We start from the raw sequence: 17,037 nt of genomic DNA, 5'->3' as shown, positions 1-17,037 counted from the left end.
CAGAATCCTGTGATTCTTTTGATGGGAACCCGTATTCTCATGTGAAATCTCCAAATTTTAAATATTGGCAACAAATTACAGTCTTTCAACAATGCTCTGTAAACCCAACAGCACATATCTGCAAACTGAATGTGGCACTTTCTGGTATGAATGGGTTACTAACCAGTGCCGAGTCTCTGTTAACGGGCTGGCAGAAACGAAACTAAGTAGTTGGCAACCTTGCAAAGAGAAAGGATTTTACTAGCCTGTCATTGCCAGCCTCCACTTTACCCATACAACAAAATGGGTCGATCCCATGTTCTGGTATGTTCTGGTGTGTTCTGGCCTGCCCAAAGTCATTACCGCTTATGGCGTGTGGCTCCCTGGAGGAAGATAGCCAATTCTGTTTCTCAGATACCCAATGGCTTAGGTTTCTTGGACAGCGACTTTGTGTGTGTGAGAGCACGTGGCTTGCGGATAGAAGCCGAGGTGCCTTGGCATCAGTGAGTTATTTTCACAAACTTGGCAGCTCGAACTAATCCCTGAGAAGAGCTTCCCCTCCCTCCTGCCACAGCCATCAGAGCTCTCCGTCAGCCTGTGCCTCAGGGAGCTGTCACAGCCTCATTACTGTTAATTCATCTTCACTTAGTGCATCAAAAAGCTGGCTGATTGATCAAATAGGGTGGGCGCACCGGAAGTTTGATTAGCGACATTATGTTGTTTGCAATGTTGGGCTCAGAAAACTTAGCTCATCTGTGTCCCAGGAGTCCTAAGAGAAGACTGAAGTGTTTATGTTCTGCCTCAGATATTCTCAGGATGGGAAGCCAGTGTGACAATTCGAGCCAGAGGTGTTTTCTTAGTGACATTCCCGACGGGCACTTTTTCCTCACGTCTCTCCTTCCCTCCCTTCCTCTCTCCCCCGACTCCATAGGTGGGTCTCTGGATTAAAGTTACCCAAAGAGGGCCTGGGTGAACAGGGTTTCTGGTTACATCCATTATCCTCTGTAGCTGAGCAGCTCTCCTGACTGGGAATCCTCCGTGTCTCATGAAGCATTCCTGGATTCGGATTGCTGGTCTCTGGTATTGTCTCCACCCTTGCCCATGTCAGGCTGCTGAGCAACAAATCCAGAGGTTCAGCCCTTTCCCCAGACTCCTGGGGAAGAACAGGATAGGAAAACCTCCCCAAAAATTGTCTCAAGGAGCAGCATCCCACAAAGCAACCTAACAGGCCCCGTGGCCCTGGGCTGCTCCCTGAACAGATGTTCAAGACACCATCCATGAGCACATGACCTGTGGTCTACACGGCTTCATCAACATCCAGAGGAAAGCAAGAGAAGAGTGTCAGACTTAGAGAGCAACCCTTATAAAGAAAGGATTATTTCCAGGGGGTGAACAGGCTGGGTGGGGACCGGATACGTAACAGGTTCCCGGATGCCTGCTGTTGCCCATCTCTGCTGACACATCTCTGGGAGAGATGAGCATACACAAGAAGTTGGGTGAATTCAGGTTAGACTCAGGAGAGACACACACAGAGCCTCCACAGTCATTCTCCTTTAGCTGACAGTAGCTTTGAAGATGCAGATGATGATGACGATGATAGTGGCCGTGTCAGTAGCTAACACCTGCCATTTATTGAGCCCTTTGTATGAGCCACAGAGAGGGCCAAGTAGGGTCATGCAGGGGACCCATCTAGAGACCTTAACTGCAATCCCGGTAATGAAAGCAACCAGCTCTGTGAACTTGAGTGAGTCCTTTCACTTTTCTGGGTCTTAGTTTTTTTAATCTGTGAAATAAAGGGGCTACATCTGATATTTTCTAAGGTTTCTTTGATGAGTAAAATTCAATACTCCACATTTTTCCAGGTTAGCCATCAAGAGAATAGGAACAACTGAGTGTCTCCTCCGGACCAGAGACTATGCTAAGAGCTTGATGTATCTCGTTTAACCTTCAAAATAGCCCCACGAGGAAGGTGGTCTCACCCTGTTTTAGAGCCACGCAAAGCAGCACTATTGCTGTCAACACCCACCAGCACCACCGACACTCGTTACCACTTAGCAAGCTGGTATCCTTCTCAGTAGACGCTAAGGATATACATGGGTCTAAGACAACCTCTGCCCATCAAGCCCCACAGACACATCACAGGGTTGGGACAGACACAGAAGCAAGGAAGTACCAAAGAACATGTGCAAACAGCCAGCGCACGGCACCAGCCTCCGTGCCGCCTTAGTGAGGATGTCAGTAGGATCAATTTACAGATGACAAAGGAAGGTCTAAGTTGAAGTGCTGATAGCACACTAACATTTTTGTAGGACTTTAGACTTTGCAGGACACTTTGATATATGTCAGTTTATGTGATTATTCCACCACTCTCTGAAATTAGGTATGACTGCTCTCATTAAATTATTATTAATTATTAAATTGAGGATTAGGGAACTGGATTATCCTTCTCCCTCTGCCTGTCAGATACCTGCAGTTAGATCAAATAATCCAGTGCTGATGGTGGCTGCATACCTCAGAGTCCCTGGGGTCTCACTGGGTACCTGGCCCACCTCTGCCTTCAAGAGTAGAGACGTCCCAGAAAAACAAATATCGTCTATTAACGCATATATGTGGAATCTAGACAATGGTACAGATGAACCGGTTTGCAAGGCAGAAGTAGAGACACAGATGTAGAGAACAAACGTATGGACACCAAGAGGGGAAAGGGTGGGGTGGGATGAATTGGGATATTGCTATTAACATATATACACTAATATGTATAAAATAGATAACTAACAAGGAGTGCTGTACAGTGCAGGGAACTCCACTTCGCTGTATAGTAGAAACCGACACAACATTGTAAAACGACTATACACCAATTAAAAAAAAAAAAAAAAACGCGTAGATACATCCCATAGCTGTTGTACCCACAGAATTTATAAGGAAGTCTCCAGGCCAAGTAGGGCTTTTCCTTGAAGACTTAGAGGGAAGAGGCAAGGTTGCTGCAAGTCCTCGTGATACAGGCTGAGAAGACTTGTAACCAAGGTCACCTGCCAGGTGCCCCCAACCTCTCAGGACTTTTAGCTCAGGGCTGGTTGGTGGGAACTAAATGTTGGCTGTGGCTGGAGTCTCTCCAGAGTGTTCAGAGGATTGGGGGCCACGGAGAAATAGGGGGTCTCTTTCTCTCAGGGCCCCTCATCCCAGCGTGGGTCTTTTGCTGGTAGTGCTGGTGGGTGTTGACAGCAATAGTGCTGCTTTGCGTGGCTCTAAAACAGGGTGAGACCACCTTCCTCATGGAGTTAATGTGAAGGTTAAACGAGATACATCAAGACTCTAACATAGTCTTTGGCCCAGAGGGGACACTCAGCTGTTCTTTTGCTGGGACCCGGCAGAGCTCCGCACCGCACCCCTCACCCCCAGCAGTGATATTAGTTGCTGATTACTGAGCATCTTATTGGCCTCTTCATTTGCATTTTCTCAGTTAATTTCACAACCACTCCAATCAGGAGAGATTTATTGTCTCCATTTTACAGATGGGAAAACTGAGGCCCAGAGCTATTACACCGTCAAGACCACACTGCTAGCAAGTATTGGAGACGAGACTGAAACCCAGGTCTATCTTTGTGTCTGATTAAGAAAAAAAGAGGCCGTATTGATTGCTCTCCTTCAATTCCCAGGATAGAAGGAAGCCACTCTTCTTTATTTTCTGGTCAGCACTGCTTAAAATCCTCAATGTTGAGGACAGGGATGGGGGGAGGGTAATGCAGTGCCAGTGGGCACACAGCTTGCCATCCGGACTCTGTGCCCATCGCTGAGACTGCCCTTCTGACCTACTTCCGTCATGTGGGAGAGGAAGGTAGGGGCTCTGCCCAGGACCCCCAGCCTGTTGCTGCAGCCGGGAAACTGCCTCCGCTGCCTTCTGTGGCTGTGCCGTGTGCCCCTCCCCAGGCGGGGCCAGATGCCCGGACCCACAGTGCCGCCCCTGTTGATGGGTCTACACCTGCACCCCATGGAAGGAAAGGAAACCCAGGAAGGAGCAGGAGGAAGGCGGGCTGAACTGGCCCAAAGGGATGAGCCTGGAGACAGCCAGCTCTCTTCCTCTCTACCCAGAATCCTGCGCGGCTGCCCTCCTCTGCCTCACTTGGTCCAGCCGGCCTAATGCCCTGGAGACTCCAGGAGTGTTGATTTCTGGAAAACATCCGGTTGCCTAAGGGCTCTCGGGACTCTGAGGAAACTTGGGTGTGGCCTGGACCTCATCTTCCCTCTTTATAAGGCTGTGAGGGGTTCCTAGAGGTCTCCTGTGAATACCTGTCTGAGACCTAACAGCCTGGTGAAGTGAGGCTCTGGACACGCCCTTGAAGGAGCTGTGTTTGCAGTGAGATAAAGACATCGCTCTCCTGCGTGCATGTGGGACCTGGGCCCGCAGACCTCACTCCCTCCCACTCTAGACCCCTGCTAGACCCAGACTCAACCCCTGGCACAAGAAGAAGAGCCTGGGTTCTGGAGGCAGATACACCTGTGTTCATAAGCCACTGCACTTGGATGAACTCGGGCGAGTTACTCACCCTCTCTGTGCCTGTTTCTTCATCTGTAACATGGAAATAATACCTAATCTTATAGGGCTGCTGCGCAGGTAAAATGAGATGCATGTGCTCAGCACTTCACACCGTGACTGGCCTAGAATAGGAGCTCAGTAGCCGTTACGTTTGTCATTAAACTGGGCATCCACCCCTACCTCCCGTCCCTACCAGCCAAGCCTCATCCTCTGTGAAAGGGAAGAGACAGCCCATTAGACCAAGGAAGGGTCCCGGGGCTCCAGCTGCTGGACAGGGCACAGGAGTGATGGGGACAGCGGGATGGTCCGTCAGGCAAGAAAGGAAGTCAGCATTTATAACAAGTGAACAGGATCAGAAGGCTAACTTGAAGGCTGGCTTACATCTGTGTTTTTTGCCGGGGGTTGGATGGGGGTGTGTGCGGGGGGTGGGGGGGTGGGGTGGGGGGAAAGAGAGTGGGTGGTGAGGTTTAAAGAGCAGATTCGATTTTTAAAAATAGGTTGCTATAGAAAAGTTTAAACATAATCACAATTAGAAAGAATAGTATAACGAACCCCAATGTATCCATTACCCAGCTTTAACCACAATCAGCTTACAGAGGATTTTGTTTCATCTGCACCTTTCATCTGCACCATCTCATATTATTGTCAAATAAATCCCAGACATCATTTAATTTCAACTGTAAATATTTCAGTGTATATCTCTAAAAGATAAGGCCTTGAAAATAATTAACTGGAATGCCTTTGCCACACCTAAAAATTGGTATCAGTAATTCCTTAATATCATCAAAAAATGTACTCCAAATATTCAGTAGCCTCATGAATGTCAAGGATGGTGAAAAGTTGGTTTCTCTTGAATCAGGATTCCAATAAGGTCCACATGTTGCAACTGGCTGATAGGCTTTTAAGTTTCTGTTATTATAAATGTTCTCTCCCCACCCCCATTTTTTCTTTTGTTTCCTTGCAATTTATTTTTGGAAGAAACCAGGTCGTTTGCTCTGGCACGTGTTCCACAATCTGGATGTTGCTGATTGCGTTCCTGCAGTGAAGTTTTACCCTCCATTGTCTTTGAGATACCGACACCAAATAGCTATTTGTGTGGGTGTCACAAAGTTAAAGCTTGCTTGCCACCTCACCCCCTTTCAGAAAGGGCTTTATCCCTTGTGGAAATGTCCCCAGTGTCCCCAGAGCAAGCCTGCTGGAGCTGAAGGATGGGGGGACGTGGAAAGGGGCTTCCCGAGGGTTCCCAGCGGCGTGATGGACGTTGGCTGTTATTTGGACTGGCCCCTCTCTCTGTGTTTATGAGCAGGGGTGTCTTTTCATATAGCAGAGCCATTTTCTGCCAAATAGCGAGGACTGTTTTTTGTCCTTCTAGAGCAATAAGGTTCAGGATTTGTCTCCCTCTTGACTTTCAAGAGCATGTTTTCTCAGTTCTTTCCTGAAATTAAAGTAAAGGTCAAGGAGTCTGGTCTGAGCCCCCGCCCTCCCTCCTCTCCAGCTGGAGAGCAGGCAGCTAAGTGGGCCTGCCTCCTGGACTCCTGTGACCCGGCCCAGGCCCCAGGGCAAACCAAGCTCAACTTCCCAATTCTTTTCTTCCCCGGGGGTGGGGAGGGGGAATTGAGGAGGGAGGGAAAGAGAGAGAAAAGAAAATAGAAAACAGTGCCAGCCTGTAGACTCCGCTCTGACTGTAGATTCCCTGAGCAGTGTCTAGACGCTTCCTCCCCTCCGTGTGCCCTTCCTCGGGGAGGGGGTCCTGAGCCCCACGCCCTCCACCCTGCTTCCCACCTGCTGTTTGCTTCTCGGCACGTGAGCTGCCCCACGGCTCTGCCCTTCCCTTGCACGGCGCTCAGCGCCCAGGATTCCTCATCAGAAGGCACAGCAGGCAGAGAACAGTGCCGCCGTCACCCACCCCTTAGCGGTACGGGAGCCACACTCCCTACCCCTCCCCACCCTGAGTCACTCCCGCTAACAGTTAATTAATTTGTGACACTTTGACAGTTTGTGAGGAGACGTTTTTACGGAACCATCGAAATCCACAGGGATGGGGCTGTCAGGCAGACACCCCTTCCTGCACACGTTCCTCGTTCTGCTGCAGACTCAGGGACCCCAGGCCCAGCCCCCGGGAGACCCGGGGCGAGGCCAGGAGGCCATGAAGTCCTCTCCAAGCACTTCACATACCTAGGGACACATGGCCAGACCCAGGGACACTGGCCACCCAGGGAAGAAGCAGAACCGCAGAGGGGGCGTCCGGGCTGAAGCCTCAGAGGTGAGGAGGCCCGGTCACTCTCCGCTCTGGTCTCCTGCTCTCAGACGAGTTCTCACTCAGGGCCCCCTTTCCACAGCTGCTGGAAAGCCTCTCCCTGGGACATGCCGCCCCCTGCGGCCCCTTTGACGGGCCGAGTCTCAGCTGCACCCAGTGTGCCCCTGGGAAGGCTTTACAGCCGCTAGCCTGTGCTCGGTGAGCAGCTGGCTCCAGGCCCCTGCCTTGGCCGGCTGAGGCTTCACGCCCACAGGAGGCGCTAGTCTAGACGCTGTGAAACCCTGGGTCCCTAGGCCTTCCTGCCGCCCAGAAGCCATCCCCACCACGCTCTGTGCTTCCTCTTCCTACACAATTCAGGTCATCTCCCACCCACTTCCCCACATACCTACACTCCCCTTCACGCGGGGCGTTCTCTTTTCCTTTCAAGGCCTGTTCACACTGCGTGCCCAGGGATGGCCCACCTGGACGGCTCCGCGGATGAGTCCCAGCAAGCTGGGCACCCAAGCCCAGCTACCTCGTGACTGGGATCCAGGGGGCCAGGGAGAGATCTCAGAGGAGGCTCCTGGTACCCCATAAGGAGGACCCAGGGGAGAAACAACAACCGGGGTAGGAAAAGACCTAGGAGCTGACTCCTTTACGCTGGAGTGGGATACTAGCTCCTGTGCCGCCTCTCAGACATTTACGGAGCACCTGCCGTTGCCAGGCGCCCTGCCGGGAGGTGAGAAAACCATAAGGCAGCTGTGAGCCGCACACTGGTGTAGCTCACACCTTGGCGAGAAGCACAGACACTAAACAAATAATTAGACAAGTAACAACAATTACACCTGTGATCACTGCCACCATGGAGCACGTGTGCTGGGAGGGCCTTGAGCAAGGGGACAGCTCTGAGCTGAAGCATCAGGGAGCCTTGCATGGGGAGGGGCTGTCCTGAAAGGTGGGAAGGAGGAGGGGGTCAGCCAGAACGGGCCCTGAGCCCAGGCGGAAGGCCTGGACCTTGCTGGGAGTCAGGACACTGGAAGCCCAGGGGCGGGAGCAGGTGGTCCCTCTGCCAGTCGTGGGTGGATCTGACGACAGGAAGTGGAATGGGCGGGCGTGCCAGGGTAGCTTCTGTTTGCTGTGAGGTGGGAGGCGATGCCTGGCCTGGAAGCAGCATCACCAGCTCACCAGCTTCAGGTTGGTCCCCTGATGGCCCTCGAGACAGTGCCCACCATCCTGGCTCCAGCTGGGTGGAGCCAGACACAGCCAGAGAATGGGAGAGAGATTTACCCGAGCTGTTCCACCCTTTCTAAGGAAACCTGGGCAATTCTTGCCAGAGATAACCTAAGTTCTGCTGCCGAGCTGCCCCTGTGGAACTTCAGGCTGGACCAGGGCGGCTCTCCAGGCCTGGCACCTGGGGCTGGCGTCAGTGTGTGGCCTCCCCTCCCCACAGGCCATCACAGGCAGGTTTCCCCACTAGCCTAGGTCTCTTACAGCAGTCCAGATCTGTCCCCAGCCCACAGCAGCACTCAGGTTCCGGGGGTGGGTGCGGCAGCCACGGGGAGAGTCTCACTCCTGAGCTCCTGGAGCCTAGGAATTCCTGGGAGCTGGACCTTGCGTGAGCCCCGGAGGGTCCCACGCCAACAGCTGCAAAAAAGCAACCCGTATCTCTTCCAGCTGCTGCTGCCTGAGCCAGACCCACGCCTCACCGCCCAGCTCCCCTGCGCGGGACGCCGGGAAAGACGCTCAGGGCGAGGAGAAAGATGCTCACCCTAGCCTCACAGCGCAGTCTCCCCTGTTCTCCTCCCCAACATTCCTCTCCACTCCTCCTCCACCCCTCCTCCCACAGATCCTTCCCCACCTCCCCAGCCCCCGGCTGGGCAGCCTTTCCAGGTAAGACGTGACTGTGCCCGTCACCAGCCTTCCCCAGGTCTGGGCCCGGAGGGCTCTCGAGGCTGCCTGACCCAGGGCTCTGGGAACCCCTGCTGAGGCCACCCTCCTGGGTTCAGTAAGTGAGGCCTCATTCGGTGACTCTTCTCCTTTTTCCTTTGGAGACAGAAGGAACTCAGGGCTTCTCCCTACCGTTTCCCCTCCCACCCTTCTTTCCCAGAGCGGCCTGAGGAGCTGGGGAAGGGCCCAGACCCAAGTCACAGCCTGGACCTTTGTCTGGAGGTGCAGAGGGTGACCTGAATCACCAGGGTCGTGGGGAGGAGCCCCTTACCCATCACTCCCAATTCCCACCCAACTCCAGCAAGCTGCTTTTGAAATGCAAATGCGAAGCGCTTCCCCCTGCCCCCCCTCTTCTTTTTCATTGAAATGCTTCAAGTCTCAGAAAAGAGGGAAAAGTGATGTGTTTAAGACAGCAGTGTCTCACCCGCCATCGAGCCCGATAAGGGATTGTTAAATTTTAATTAGACAATTTGATTCCTTTAAATGCCAACCTCTCGGGGGAGGCAGCACCAGGGAAACAGGTTGCTTGAGTTTATACAGCACCAAGCGTTCCTTGCCCCCCTCCTCCCGGCCGGCGCCCCAGAGTTTCGCTGCCGGATGGAGTCAAAACCAGAGAATGGAATCCTCTCCTCTCTCCTCCCGACCACCCAGCTCTCCTCCAGGGTCCCAGGTGCCCGAACAGATTGACCCTTTTCGCCCCACCCCACCCAGCTAGGGACCAGGAACCGGCCTCCAAGTCCCTCCTAAGAGAAAATACCAGTTTGGAGTGTCAGCCTCGAACTGTGAGCTCCAAAGGAGTTTCTCTCTTCCAACACACTTGTGAGAAGCTGTTTCTGTTTACAGGGTGGGGGTTGGCCACCCTCTCCCAGCTGCAGTATTTGCCCCATCCCCCACCCCCTGTGCAGTGGCTGGTCTGAGCACGGTGGGCCGCTGGCCTGGGCCGCCTCTGTGGGCCAGCTCAGCCCCGGGTGGCTGTCTGGGCTCACACAGCACTCCTCAACTTGAGAGCTAGCTAGTTTTCAAATTAGAGCACACACAGAAAATGCTAACAGTTGGAAAGCAGATAGGGTAATGGCAGAGGCACTGGGGGCTGGACATACCTGGGCCCACACTCCACTTGCCCCGATAACCCCATACAACTCCATCATCCCAGACAGCTCGTGAGGGAGCTCTGTTGCGTAGGCTCTGAAGAGAGCAGGTGCCACAGCAGGCTAGAGTTGGGCGGGCCATTAGGGAGAACTTGACGGAGGGCTACTGACCACCAGCGTGGATGATTCTGGAAGATCTTTCAGTAGGTCTTTGCCCTTCTGCGTGGAGGCAGGGCAGTGAGTCCTGGAGACACGCAAGGCGCAGGTGATTTCTGGCACCCACACAGATGGAGTTTCCCTGTGCTTCCGGCTCCCTCCACTTTCCCACATGCCAGGGCAGCTAAGAAAGAAGAGCCTAGGTGGCCCCAGAGCATGCCTGGATCCTCATCTGGGAACCTCTGCTGGCAAAGCTGGTGTAGGGAACAGCGGTTGCCCCACTTTGCTGCCCAGGGAAGGTGAGGATGGTACTCTGGGGGAGAGGCAGCTGCTCTGTGAGTGAGGCCTGCATCTGCAGGGGTCTTTGTCAGCTCAGGCTGCCTTCATAAAACACCCTAGACTGAGTGGCTTGAACAAGAGAAATTTATTTTCTCATAGTTCTGGAGGCTGGAAGTCTGAGATCAGGGTGCTAGGACGGTCAGGGTCTGGTGAGCCCTCCCTTCCTGGCTCTCTGATGGCTTCTCCTCATGGCTGCTCCTATGACAGGGAGAGAGGTCAAGCTCTCTAGTGTCTCTACTTAGAAGGGCAGTCATCCGATTGTGAGGACCCTACCTTCATGACCTCCTCCTGACCAAAGGCCCCATCTCCAAAAAACATCACATGGAGGGTTAGGACTTCATACGAACCTTGCAGGGACACGATTCAGTCCACGGCAGCAGGCTCAGGTCATCCATCCCTCTCCGAGGAGATAGGACCCAGTAGCTAACCCGCTGAGAGCTTAGAAATGGCTGTGACTGTGCCTGTGTTTGGAGCTCACTAAATGACATTGACTGGGGACCGCGATTCGGAGCTCTTACGCACGAGGCAGGAGCCGCCTGGGAGGAAGGTGGAGGTGGCGTGTGGAGGTTGGTGAGCAAGTTGATCACATTTTCATAATCCCAAATCAAAAGGCTTGTTCTCACAAAAGAAATTTTTTCTATGATATGGGATCTTATTTATCTGAGGTCTTCTAACTGTAAGAATAATTCTCCTTGGGTCATACATTTAGCCCATCTCCTTTTTTAAAAAGATCAAGACATTTGGACCATCCTGGCACATCCAGGGTGCGAGCTGTTGGGCGGCATTTCCCACCTCCAGGAGCCCCAGAGTAGGCACTGATCTCACCTGGCTTCTCCAGACCCGGGACCAGGCCGGATTTACCTGGAGCCCTCCCCTTCCCCGACAGGCACAGGCTCTGACACAGATGGAGAAGTCCGAGGTGCAGGGCAGGGGCAGGGATCTGAGGGGTCCCTCGGGTGCCCTTGGAGCGAGGAAGACCATAGCCTGACCTCTCCTTTGTGCTTTCTTCTGACTGATGCCCCTTGGAGCCCTGGGCAGGAGGGAAAGAGGAGGGGCTGGGGATGGGACAGGGGGAGCCTGGGGACCAGCAGTTTTCTCAGGCCTCCTGAGAAAATGCCAGAAGAGAAATTCCAGGAGGTCACTATCTTTTATCCATTCTAAGATGCATATCCTCTCTAACATTCTGATGTCTCTGAAATCAGAACACATTTTCACGATCAACCCCATCTTAAAGCAGTGTCAGGGTTAAGATGGCATTTTTTCTTCCCTAGGGGTACCTAAGACAATGGTGCATCTTACATTTAATTCTGTCTTAAAGCCTAAGAAGTATGGCCGTTGGTATCACAGCCCCTGGTTAGAGCAGGTGGCCTGGGAAAGCTGACTCTTCCAGGCCAGCTGCGACCCCATCCGAGGGTCTCTCAGGTTCATCCTGCACACTGCCCAGGAATACATTTCGTCTTTTCTTTCCTTCACTCCTTCCCAAGGGCTCGATTGCTGCATCTCGGAATCCCTCTCCCTTTGCCTAGGCCTGTAAAAGTCTACAGACTTCTCAAGGATAAGCGGTAGGAGGCAACAGGATGTCACAGGAGGAGCCCAGCAGGACCTGTGAGCCTGATGGGCTGCATTTGGACAGCGCCTTCCACTTCATCTCTAGGAGCCTCAGGCCTGTTGTCTAATCGCTTGTTTCATTGAATTATTTAGCCTGGTTTGGTTTTTCCATGAGGGTTCACCTGTGCCGGCCACATATGCCTCATCTTACTTAATCCTCACAAGAGTAATTGCTCTCCCTATTTTGCAGATGGGAAAACTGAGGCTCAGGAAGGCCAAATAATCTGGCCGACACCCCCGAGCTAGTAAGGCTAGAGTTGGGATTTAACCCAGGTGTTTTGGTCTTCAGCTCCTATGTTATACTAGTGTCTCTTATGCCGGAGTACCCCATCTGTGGAGGTGGGTTTGCTGACGCCCGAACCCCGAATCAGCCTGAGAGCTAGCCAGGCATCCCCTGTGGGTGAGAGGTGTCAGCCCCAACTCGGAAGGACACAGGAGAAGCTGGAGCTCACCCTGGGCTCTGGTTAATCTACAGGTATTTAGGCATATTCCATATTTTCTCATTTTTTCTACAATGTAATTGTATTACATTTGTATCAGCAAAAAAGCAACAAGAACAATTGAGAATGAATGCTCAGTTTGACAATTAAATGCATGAGGCCTTTCTAGCCTTGGTGAGACTTGCTTTGCAGAGTAACCAGCAGCACAGAGGAATAAGTGCTAACCGCCAGCCACCACTCCCTCCCCCGCCCCCAACCAGCAACGCTCACATTTGCCATTGAAACTGTACCCATAGTGTAAGTCTCAGCTGAAGCTCTCCCCTCTCCAGGAAGCCTTCCATGAACACTCTGGCTGTGCCCATGCGCACATGCTCTCTGGTGTCTGAGTATCCCTGTATCCCCAATAGATTTCCTGTGTGCTGCCCTCCTCCTCAGTCTGCTTTCTGGGGACCAACATGTAACACCCATGATATTCTTGGGCTGCATCTTTCTTTGGTCACTTGTTGATCTGATGGGTTATGTTAACAGTTACATTTCAAGTGTGGAGGGGTTTTCTTCCCAGTTGGACTCACAGAGCCTTTGATTCAATTCTGCAAACAGCTGTTAAACACTTACTGCCTGCAAATCACAGCATTAGGAGTTGGAAGAGAAAAATAAGAGAGTATGCTTTTTTGTTTATTCCACGAATAAGATGAGGCATGAGCAAGACACGGTGTAATCCTTGAAATGTTTACACCCCAGTGAACAAAACAGACACAAAAATGGGGAATGTTCCAGAATGCAACCATGAGACAATGCCTTGGGAGCCCCGAGGAAGATGGGAGATGGTCCAGCCAGGAGGACTTGGGATTGATTCCAGGGCAGGAGGATTCTGAGCAAGGCTTGCTCTGAAAGATGGGTAGGGATTGGCCAGTAGGGGCAAGAGAAAAGAAGTTTTCCAGACACTTTTCTGATTTGTAGAGTGGAGATAAGAATTACAAGCCTTCGAGGTTATTTTGAGGATACATGAGATACTATAGCGAAAAGAAAAAAACTTGGCAAAGTATCATCTCCTTTGCAAGCAGATGAAGCTGTCATCACAGGGCAGGGTCAGGATCCTGTTGCAGAAACAGTAGTCTGGTTGGGCATGGAGAATGGGTGGGGTGGGGGAGACAGGGTGCTGAGAGTTCCCATCAGATGCTCCCGGCCCTACCCAGAGAGGGACTAAAGAGGTGGGAGGAGGGGCAGAGAGGAACAGGCAGGATCCTGGGGGAGGGGAGTGTGTCTCCGCGTCTCCAGGCCCCTGACTGTGCCTGGCGCAATGCTTTATGCCCAGCAAGCTCAAGAGATGCTGACTGAGCAAATGAATGGCGCGATCAGCCCCTGCTGCCTGATCAGTGCATACGTGCAGGTCTCCCTCTGTGTGCTCCAAATGGGAAAAGGTACCAGCGGGCTTTGCCCAGTGCAGCATCAGTATGACATAGTGCTTCACTACCGTGGAACTGGAAGACTTGTTGCATGGTGGCATTCCACGTCACCCCACATGGAATTAGGCATTTTGTTTTCTCTAAGGGGCTCCGGAGTGGTGGTGCTGGGCTGGACATCATCTGTACTCCTCTGCTGAGAGCTGGCGGAGCAGATGTGTCAGAGGGATGAGGGTGTAGAGGTGGGCATACCCTTCTCTGGCGTCCCCTCTGACCCATTGCGGCTGGTGGGCCCTCCTCCCTGATTTGGACATGGTACCATGTTCAAATCGAATGGCATAAGTTGCTGGATTTCAAATCCATTTGGGTAGCAAAGCACCTGGAAGTCGTGGGGCTTTGTGTGGAATGCCTTGAAATACTGATCATTTAGTTCCATTGTGTGAAGGAGGAACACTTTTGTTAGCAGGAAAGCCAACTATATTATATGTGCATTATGTTTCAATCACAACTGAAACACAGGCTGTCAGGCTCATCAATGCCCACTGCCTCTGAGCCCCTCTGCTTTCTTTTCTCAGTGAGCAGGCATCACCAAGCCTCCAAGAGCGCAGTGCAGAAATCCGGAGTTATCCTCGTCTCCTTTGTCTCCCTGCCTGCCCCCTCCCCTCTCCCACCCCACACCTATCCAATGACCAAATTCCATGAAATTGACTTCCAAGTTAGCTAGTGACTCTGAACACGCCTCTCCATGCTCATTCCCATGCCTTCATTCAGACAATCACCATCTCACCTGAATTACAGTCACAACCTCACTTACTGCTAACATCCCCTCTGCACCGCACAGCCAGCGACCTGGGCAAAGCAGCAATCCAATGGAGTCATTCCTCTGCACCCAGGCTTTCAGGGGCTCCAAGTTTACAAGACCCGTTCTGGCCCAAGAACAGCCCTCCAGTTTAATTTTCCCCAGCTTCATCATCATGCCCTACATTTTTAGCCAAAGAGAACTATTTGCTGTTTGGGACCATGTTGTGTTCTCTCTGGCTGGAACATCTCCCCTGCACTCAGTTGCCCGGTTAACTCCTTCTACTTCATCTCCGATGACGCCTCCTTCAGGAAGTGCTTCCCCGCTGAGATGCGACGCCCATTCCTCAGGGCTCTCAGTGCACAAATACAGAACCTCATCATCTCTTCCTTGGGTTCCTGCAGCTGGTCCTGCCACCCCACTGAGTGCCACACTTCCGTTCTCTACGCAGCAGTCAGACTCTTCTCTCTGAAAGGCAAATCTGATCGTGTGGCTCCTGCTGCCCTTAGGGTCAAGTCTAAACTCCTAGAGTGAATTACAAGGCCCTCTGTGGTGGAGGCTGTTGCAGCCTCCAGTTCAGCCCATCCCAAGCCCTCTGTGCTCCAGCTGTCCCGAATCTCCCTCCAGCCCTCCAACATGGCACCTGCTCTCCAGCTCTGAAATTTGCTTACCTGCTTCCTATATGTGGACCTTCCCCTGGCTCCCAACTCTTTACCTGACTGCATCCTGTAGGTGTCAGTTGGGCATCACTTCCTCAGGAAAGCCTTCTCTGAATCCCTAAACTACGTTGTGTCTCTCTCCCCATTCCGTTTCCTAGCGCCTACCACCCATAGATTTAATTGTTTTGTTAATTGGCTATTGTTCCTTTTATTTATTTTTATTTTTTATTTTTTATTTTTTTGCGGTACGCGGGCCTCTCACTGCTGTGGCCTCTCCCGTTGTGGAGCACAGGCTCCGGACGTGCAGGCTTAGCAGTCATGGCTCACGGGCCCAGCCGCTCCGCGGCATGTGGGATCCTCCCAGACCGGGGCACGAACCCGTGTCCCCTGCATCGGCAGGCGGACTCTCAAACACTGCGCCACCAGGGAAGCCCCTATTGTTCCTTTTAGAATGTGAGCTGGAGAACTATGCATATTTTGTTCCTGACTATGTTTCTAGCATTATACAGAACAATGTTCAATAAACATTTATAGAACTAAGAATGAATGAATGCATATCTCTAGTCTTCCCACTAGAAGCTGAACTCCTCACTAACTTGTGTGGGGCATGGGATGCACTTAATTTTTTGTTAAATAAATGGGTGAATGAATGATCAGCTCTTTTCAAGATCATCTATTATAGTTAAAAAATTGTACTTTCTCATTTGTTTTACCATCTGCAAGAACTTGCTAGCAGAAGAGTGGCAGCAGGCCCCAGTGTTTTAAAAAGATTTGGGGATGCAAACCTTAAATCCTGAGGCTGGAGAATTCTCTTTTAACCTCCCATGGTACGTTTTAGCCCCGGAGCCCTCTGTGGGTGGCAGCATGCTTTGGGAGGCCCTCCTGCTTACGCCCTGTGTCCATTTCTCCTGGCCAGAGCCTGGCTACCCAGTGGCCCCGCTGCTCCCATGGATCCGCTGAACCTGTCCTGGTACGATGACGATCTGGAGAGCCGGAACTGGAGCCGGCCCTTCAACGGGTCCGAAGGGAAAGCCGACAGGCCCCACTACAACTACTACGCCATGCTGCTAACCCTGCTCATTTTCGTCATCGTCTTCGGCAACGTGCTGGTGTGCATGGCCGTGTCCCGCGAGAAGGCGCTGCAGACCACCACCAACTACCTGATCGTCAGCCTCGCTGTGGCCGACCTCCTGGTGGCCACGCTCGTCATGCCCTGGGTGGTCTACCTGGAGGTAGGTCTGGGCCCCTGCTGTGCTCGGGCGCCTTCCCGGGGAGGGTCCAGGCTCCTCACCGGCTCCCTCCAAGAGTGCGCCTTCTCCTCCACTCTGGGCTCAGTCTTACAAATTGGGTAGATCGTCTCCTTAACAATCCTGACTACCCGTTGTAAGGTGCTTAGTAAGTGCCAGGCCTCGCGTTAGTCCTTCACATACAGCATCTCCCCACCGAGCCCTCACAGCATCTTCTGGGTGGTGAGCCAGATGGTCAGAGAAGTTAGGTGACTTCTCCAGCCTCACACAGCGGCTGGAATTCGGGCCCCAGAGTTGGTTCATTAGGTCGTGTTGAGAACGGGAGTCATGGACAAGGATCCCTGAAGATGGCGGAGGCTCGTGCTCCCGGGCCTGGAATCTTCACCCTTCTCTCCCTGCTTCGGAATGCGGGCTGTTGCCCCACGCTCTCCTCCCTGCCCTCCCCACTCCTCCGTGTGTCCTAGGCTGTGTCTGGGACCTCCAGCTCAAGGCCGCTGTGAACTGTGCTATACCCCCTTTCCTGGGGAAGGACCACATGGTGACGCATTGCTCGGCCGGGAACAGAGCCCAGCCCTGAGCCCGGAATAGTGAGTACGCAGCCC

The 17,037-nt window shown here is 52.6% G+C and overlaps 1 protein-coding gene across 2 annotated transcripts in view; it reads left to right on the top strand.

The window, feature by feature from the left end:
- DRD2 (dopamine receptor D2) overlaps nucleotides 1–17,037 on the top strand; it is a 66,657-nt gene that overhangs the window by 32,745 nt on the left and 16,875 nt on the right. For both annotated transcript variants that reach the window (XM_060304485.1, XM_030837297.2), the window contains exon 2: nucleotides 16,105–16,420. In XM_060304485.1, coding sequence (XP_060160468.1) covers nucleotides 16,136–16,420 — 285 coding nt within the window. In that variant the 5' untranslated portion in view covers nucleotides 16,105–16,135. The remainder of the gene's footprint in view (nucleotides 1–16,104; nucleotides 16,421–17,037) is intronic.

Source organism: Globicephala melas, chromosome 8, assembly GCF_963455315.2.
Source record: "Globicephala melas chromosome 8, mGloMel1.2, whole genome shotgun sequence".
Lineage (NCBI taxonomy): Eukaryota > Metazoa > Chordata > Mammalia > Artiodactyla > Delphinidae > Globicephala > Globicephala melas.
Note: the sequence above shows the minus strand (reverse complement) of the source record. Positions and strands in the feature narration are given on the sequence as shown.